Source organism: Fulmarus glacialis, unplaced genomic scaffold (genome assembly GCF_000690835.1).
Source record: "Fulmarus glacialis isolate BGI_N327 unplaced genomic scaffold, ASM69083v1 scaffold28623, whole genome shotgun sequence".
Classification (NCBI taxonomy): domain Eukaryota; kingdom Metazoa; phylum Chordata; class Aves; order Procellariiformes; family Procellariidae; genus Fulmarus; species Fulmarus glacialis.
Window position 1 is genome coordinate 9,723 of NW_009202777.1, and position 6,982 is coordinate 16,704.

The window sequence follows — 6,982 nt, forward strand, 5'->3', positions numbered from 1 at the left end:
GCGCCAGGCTCTTGCCCTCCTGCATCTGAGATTTTCCCCCTGCCGCACGCCGGCCTCCGCCCGCAGGCAAAGCCTCTCTGGGGTCACGTACCTGGAAATCCACCTGCCAGGGCTCGGGGCTGACCTGCTGCAGGTCCTGCAAGTGGGTTTTCCGAAGGGGGTTTTTCACCAGGGCGGTGCCGGGATCACTGGCCGTGGGCACCTTCTTGCAAGGCTCGTGGTCGGCGATTTGGGTGGTGCTGTACGCCCGTCTCCTGGAGGAAGGCTTCACGTCCGTTCCTGCATGGCGGGAGAGAGGATCAGCACCGCTTCTGCGCGGGGCCAGCCAGCACCACCCACCCTTGGCTCAGGGTGGGCAGCAGGGAGCCCAGCCCTGTGGTCCTCCCAGGGCCGGGGGGGCCACGCTCAGCCCTGCCCTGTTCTAAGCGAAACAATGAAACCGCAAAAGGAAATAAGAGCCTACACTCAAAACTCCTGGGGATGTCGGGAGAGCAGGCTGGGGAGGTTTTGTCTGAGCAGTTTTCAGCCAGAAAAAGCCTGACTGCATTTCCCCAAACCTCCCTGGAGAAGACAAAGGGTTTACTAATGAAATTTCATTAGCGCAGACATTCTCCTGTCAGAGCAAGAGTAAAATTTCATTTGGAAAGGCATAATTTCTCGTTGCTTTTGACAAGGTTGAGGGGATGCACAGCACAGTTCCTCTCTGAATCTAAGGGAAGAACATCCCACGAGTAACAGAGGTTTCCTTGTCGCATGGAAATGCAGCCAGCTCCGGGGTGCAACCAGCCACTTTATGCCACATGTCGCTGACACAAGTGACCAGCCGAACTGTGATGGTGAGGGGTGACACCCTGGGGACGGGGCTTTGGATCCATTCCCCCCCTTCCTGACCTTGAACTGCAACGTCAGGGCTTGCAGGGAAGCGACTGCTTTGCAGGTGCAGGGACAGTCTAGCTGGGCTACCCATTTGCTCGCTCCTCTCCTTCTCCGCACACCGGGGGCAGCTTGGGAAGCTTGTAAATAATTATGTGGCCAAAGCTAGAGCTGCTTTGAAAATCTCTGGGGAAGCCAGTTCTCCAGGGCTTCCCTTGATTTCCTGACAGGTTTGGATAAAACACCCAAACCAAATAGACTCGCTCAAGCCTCGGGAGATCTGTCATCCTTCCTGCAAACCCCTCCAGCTCTTTGCAGATACAGCCGAAGAGACTTATTTGTCAGACAAGCAAATAGGCAGAGCAGCGACAGAAGCTTGATTAGAAAGACAGGGGCATCGCACCCACGCTTGTACAGAGGAAAATCTGACCGGTGTCCGTGTCGGATTCTCCCCCGGGATCTCTGCCCACCACCAGGTGACCGGGGGCATGCTCGGCGGGGCAGCAGCCCTCCGAGTCTCTGGAGTGGTTCCAGCTCTCCACGCCTGCTGCCTCCTCCTGGGAGTGAAAGAAAACAGAGCTGCCCGACTCCTGGGAACGCATCATGCTGTAACGTCGCCTCTTGTCCTGGGGGAAGGAGCAGAGAGGGAACAGGTCCTACCACTGCGTCCACCAGCCATCTCCCAGCCCAGAGGAGCCACTGCTTGGGCACCAGCGCCTTATCCACTGACCTCCTATTTCTCCCCGATGTCTCACCCACCATTTCCCTTGAGGACAGAGCAAGAAAGCAAGAGACACCTCCTGACCACGCACAAAGAGCTGAGACGCCTGCCTGTGCACGTGCACACCAACCCCCCCTGCTCCCGGCCCCAGCCAGCGCCGCACGGACTCACAGATCTGGGGTTGGAGATGTACGGGGAGGTGTCGCAGATGACGCCGTAGCCAACCAGGCGGTCACCAGGGAAGAGGCAACTGGTGCTGACGGGGGAAACCAAGACCTCAGTGCTCTCAGGAAAGACCCACTCCACGGACACGTCACTCAGGACCGGCGCCATCGCCTTCTTCAGCGACTTGATCATCTGAGGCAGAAAGCAAAGGGGAGCAGTTATGCAGCAAGTGGACGTTGCGTGTGCCACGGTGCACGCACTGTGTGTTGCAGGGAAAAGGGAAAATTTCCGCAAACAAATCCATCAGCTGATTTGTATCCTCTCCTGACCTTAGATGGGAGCCTGCTCCCCCTTTGACTGCTCTGACACCCATCCCAGCACCCCCAGCCCCTTGGCACGGCTATACCAAGGGCAGCAGAGCAGATATTGGTAAAGCACAGGGCTGATCTCACACTGCACGTTGCCAGCTCAGAGCAAGGTGGGAGCCTGAGGCCAGAGATATCTTGCTCCGGTGCGAGGCACCATCCCCTGCTCCCCCCCAGCACCCAGGAAAAGCTGTTGACCTTCACTCGCCCGAGCCCCGGCCCTGCCCCAAGCCCCACACTCACGCACCGATCGCCAGCACTGCTATTTTTGGTACAGGTCCTTGCTGGCACAAGCCACTGCTGGAGATCAGCAATGCTCTGCCAATTACACATGTGGAGAAGACCAATATCCATGAATATCTCATGGACAAACCTACCAGGGAGCCATCTACAAGAGCTTCCCTGCACACCGGGGGACGCGAACACCAGATTTAGAGGCAGAACAGCTCAACTGTTCTCTATTGTTCACTGCTTTTCCACAGGCTCAGGAAGACACACCAGGCTGTTTTTTATAAGGCCATTAATTGATGCCTCAGACTGCTGAAGGCACCAAGCTGCACCAAGCCCGCAAAGCTCTTTATTAATAGCTCTATTAAAAAAACCTTCTCCTTTCACTGTCTTTGCTTTTAATTTACATCAGAAACGCTGATGCCGTTCTGTCTTAGAGAGGTTTTTGTGCGCTCCAGGTTCCTGCAGAGGGGTGGACTGCTGAACTCCTTTTGAGATCAAGAATGTAGGAGCCAGCTTTTTAGAGATATTTAGGAGCTAAAGACCCAATTCTCTCTGGGTTTAGTCATCCAGCGGACAACAGGCTAGGCACCGTGCTTTCACCAGGGGACAGAGCCATTCTTACGGCGTATTTGAGGCACATCGGTTTACTCAGTCTTCATGGGGAGAGTGGAAATGAAGCAGCTCCCCTCTTTCCTTTAAAGTTGGCTTAATAGGCAAAGCTATCGCAGCGTATTCCTCTCCCTCAAACCCTGGGTACTTCTCGCCTGAGCAACGCCAGGGCTGAGCCTGACTTCAAAACTAATTGGCTGCTTTGATGCCGGTTCCTCTGCCCTCGCCGGTGTCTGAGGCAGCAGCTACCTTTGAAGCCAAAGCTGCTGTATCGTGGCTATCGCTTCTCCCCATCCCTGCGCAGAGGGTGAACACACCCTCCCACTCCCTCCGACAGCCGGAGATGAAGATGCTCTTTCATCCCCTCCCGCTCGCCTACCTGCTGCCGAGTGGGAGTTGGAAAGGCAGCACCAGGATGGGGAATAAGACCCACTAGTGAGCCGTGGCCTCCCCCTCGCTGAACCAGAGCATCGTTAGAGCCTTACACGGTGGTCCTCTGGGAGCAGGCAGCCGTACCTTGGGCTGCAGCCTCTCGCCCTCCGCCAGGAACTCGGCGATGCCCCTGGACACGGCAGCCAGCCCCCGAACCAGTCTCCTGCAGGCGTTTGGTCCAATGCCGAAGCTGTAGCACCTGCGAAGGGACAGGGAGCGTCAGGATCCAGGGGACAAGCCATCCCAACCCCCAGCCCCACGCAGCTCACCCACTCCCCTGGGGCTTTATCCCACTGCTGTGCAGTTATCCAGCATGTCCAGAGGAAAATAAACCAGCTCCTCTTTCAGGTGGCTGGCAGGAGGGTCACCAGCCCCCTCCTCTCAGCAGACCTCAAATCCCTTTCCCGAAGAGCAGCCTTCAGCTGCGACACGCAGGGGCTTCCCAGCAGGACCCCAAGCCCTTGCCTCCTCTGCAAACGCAAACAAGCTGTTCTGCTGCCAGTTCAGCTCTTTTCCCTGCTGAGTGTCTGCGGTCAATAGCACTAAAGACCCCGTAATTATCTCTGCTCACTATTAAAATAAACGTTTTCTCAAGGAAAGAGGAACCAGCCAGGCGAGGCTGCTCCCCTGACTCCCAGCTCAATGAGTCAGGATTTGCTTTTGGCTGAAGGCTGCAAACCCAGAGCTGAGCAGGAGCCTGGGCAGGGAGGGCAGGAGTGAGCAGTGCCCGGTGGGGATGGATGCGGTAGGAAGCCAGGAGGGATGGGGATGGGTGGGATACGGCGTTCAGCCGGGGCAGTGCATTGCTGAGGGAGAAACCGCCTTCAGCAGCAAACTGCATCCGCACGAGGAGCTTTTCTCTTAGAGGTTTTTAATCCCCCGCTGGCTGCAAATCTTAGGTCAGGCTCACACCCTCTTAAATAAGGCTCTGATCTTCTTTTGAGACAGGGGCCACACACAGGACTCGGCGTTGCGCTGGGCACTGCCTTCCAGGGTCACCCGAGACCGCGCTCTAACTCTGCCTTTAGCCCAGCACCGTGCCTCTGTAAGAGCGAGGGATGGGTTGTCCTGTACAGCTGGGAAGCAGTTAGACCTCCATGTGGTAAAAAAGACAGAGCAGCTTCCCTGATAAGCCCTGAAGTCTGAGGAATAACGTTTTCTTACATTTTTCTTATGTTTCCTGCCCCTTAAAGAGGCAGAGGAGAAACCAGACCAGCCTGTCATCAGGGCTGGGGAATCAGGCTGGGAACTCGATGCACAAATTAGCTGCTTTTTACATTGCTCTCTTTCAGCATATTCAGTTCCGTGCAGCCCCATCCTGGAAGCAGCTGGGGCCAGACCCAGATGTGCTTTAAAAAAAATAAAAAAACCCGGCAAGGAAGATTGTTCGTGTGTCAATCTCTCCTAGCAGGAAGCATCAGACGAGAGCCTGTGAAGTTGTCAGCCCAATTATCCCACTTTTGACTGTTTAAAAAGCATCTGAACTTCTGGGATCTGTTCCAAACGCTTTGAGGTTCTCCCATGGCTCATACCAGCAATCTCTCCTGCCTTTATCTCCGAAGCGGGGACGTCTGTGAGATGGAGCCGTGGTCAAGGAGAAGCACGTCCCCCACCATGCCAGGCTTTCGCCCCCACAGCGGCCAGCCCTGCTGCCCTCCGTACCTGGTGGAGCAGGAGTGGTTTCGCAACAGCTCCAGGACCTTCCCCGTGTTGCTGACGGCCCCGTCCGTCAGCAGAAAGAGCAGTCGGGGATGGCCCCTGTGGATGGGCTGCCGAATGACCCACTTCAAAGGCGACAAGATGTTGGTGCCACCCATATCGGCCCGGATCCTCTTGATGCTCTCGCAGGCGATGGCCAGGCTCTCCTGCCCAAAGGAGCAGCAGAATCGTCAGCCTCTGCACCAGGGCCCTCCGAGCACCAAGGAAACATGGCTCCCCCTTCACCCACCTCGCAGTAAGTCTGACTGGCAGGAAAGAGGGTCTTGAAGGTGGATCCAAACCCAATGACGTTGAAGAGACACGCTGGCATCAGGCTCTTGAGAATGACCAGCAGGGCATCCTGGGGGGCGGAAAGCAAGCAGACGTCAGGCACGCCGGGTCTCTCCCTGGCTGCCCCAGCTTCACCAGTAAAAGCTCTGCCCAGGTGTTACCTTGCCATCACACCTTACTCTCACCTGCATTTGTCTGCACGCATTTGATAATAAAACAACTGTTTCTTTCACATGCACTGCATGTGAAACCACTGCATATTACCCTGCTCTTTCCAACGTCCCTTAATGACATTTGGGTCCCAAAGCAGGGAGGAAAATGGGGAGCCTTCAGAAAAAAAAAAAAAAAAAAGAGCTGAACAAATTCTTCTGTTTGTTTTTAACTGATTAAATTTGTGCTTGCAATACGGTACTGCAGCACAGAGCTAGTGGGTGAGAAGCAGAGTGTGAAATTGAGAAGTGCGACACGCAATGCATTTCAATGTCCAAACTTGCAGAAAATAAACAAACCGCTTAAAGTTACACAAGAGGAAAAGCCTCCCCCATCCCCAATTCTCTTGTATTCATAGCTGGCATCAATTAAAATAACTGGGAGAGACAGTTTTAAGCTATTTTCTTTACCAGAGGTGGTTATCTAACTTGCCTATTCCTGGTCTTTACATAAGGGAAGAGCAATTGAAATTGTCTCAGACATGTGATGGCCATGGACAACTCCAGAACGGAGCTTGTGTTAGCCGCAACTGGGCAAGAGCTACCCAAGGAGTCCTGAGCTTGCAGGGGCAGCAGGAGGAATTACTGTGGCAGGAAAGGGTGGCCAATTTAAAGCAAAGTGCTGGCAGCGTTCAGGAGCAGCTTGGTTCTTTCTGTTTATATGCTGATAAAGGCAGACTCCTGCCAGTCTGCCTAGGGCAGCAGAAACCCTAGAGCCAGCCCCAAGAGAAGAGCTTGCCAAGGTCAGATGAGCAAAAGCCGCCTCCTTGCTTTGTCAGACGCGGTGGCAAAGACCGAGTAACCGCAGAGGGTGGGTGCTGGAGCTGCACGCAGGGAAACCCCCCGCCTGGGAAGAGCCACAGGGAGACGGGTGGCAGGTCAGCCTGGTTCCCAACCCCTGTAAGACTGAGCAGCAAGGCAGAGCCGGAGCACTGCAAATCAGCAAAATAATGTACGAGAACAGGGCTGCCCTTTAACAGGCTCCAAAGGACTTTAAACCAAGCTGTTATCTCAAACCTACGAGAATATATTTATACCTCTGCTTCCCAGATGGCTCCTGGGATGCTGGCTCTTCCAAATCTCAACAGTGACATCCCATCTTGGAACTAATTACAAGATAAAAAAACAGATTTCCAAATATTTTTCCCAAAGTGGGCAACAGATGCCTGCTTTCTGTTTCAGCAAGCAGAAAGATTTATTGCTTCTTGTGGTAAATATTGATCTTGATCCTGTTGCACTCAATATCTATACGGCAGCTCAATAAGAAGAGATGTTTGCCTCCAGAGAAGCTAATTCCCAGTTATTAGTCTAGTTTTGCCGGCGAGCCCACCCGGTGCAGGCACTGTCACAGGCCTGGCTCTTCTCCCCGGCTGCATCGGGACGGGAAA

General features: G+C 54.4%; 1 protein-coding gene across 1 annotated transcript in view; it reads right to left on the bottom strand.

Moving 5' to 3' along the window:
• The window catches only part of VWA5B1 (von Willebrand factor A domain containing 5B1), a gene marked incomplete at its 5' end in the record, with an annotated part of 11,713 nt that extends 6,258 nt beyond the window's left edge, over nucleotides 1-5,455 (bottom strand). The window contains 6 exons of the mRNA XM_009574423.1: nucleotides 92-279; nucleotides 1,304-1,499; nucleotides 1,766-1,951; nucleotides 3,481-3,595; nucleotides 5,059-5,261; nucleotides 5,345-5,455. Of these exons, the coding sequence (XP_009572718.1) occupies nucleotides 92-279; nucleotides 1,304-1,499; nucleotides 1,766-1,951; nucleotides 3,481-3,595; nucleotides 5,059-5,261; nucleotides 5,345-5,455 (999 nt within the window). The remainder of the gene's footprint in view (nucleotides 1-91; nucleotides 280-1,303; nucleotides 1,500-1,765; nucleotides 1,952-3,480; nucleotides 3,596-5,058; nucleotides 5,262-5,344) is intronic.
• Nucleotides 5,456-6,982: the final 1,527 nt, after the last annotated feature.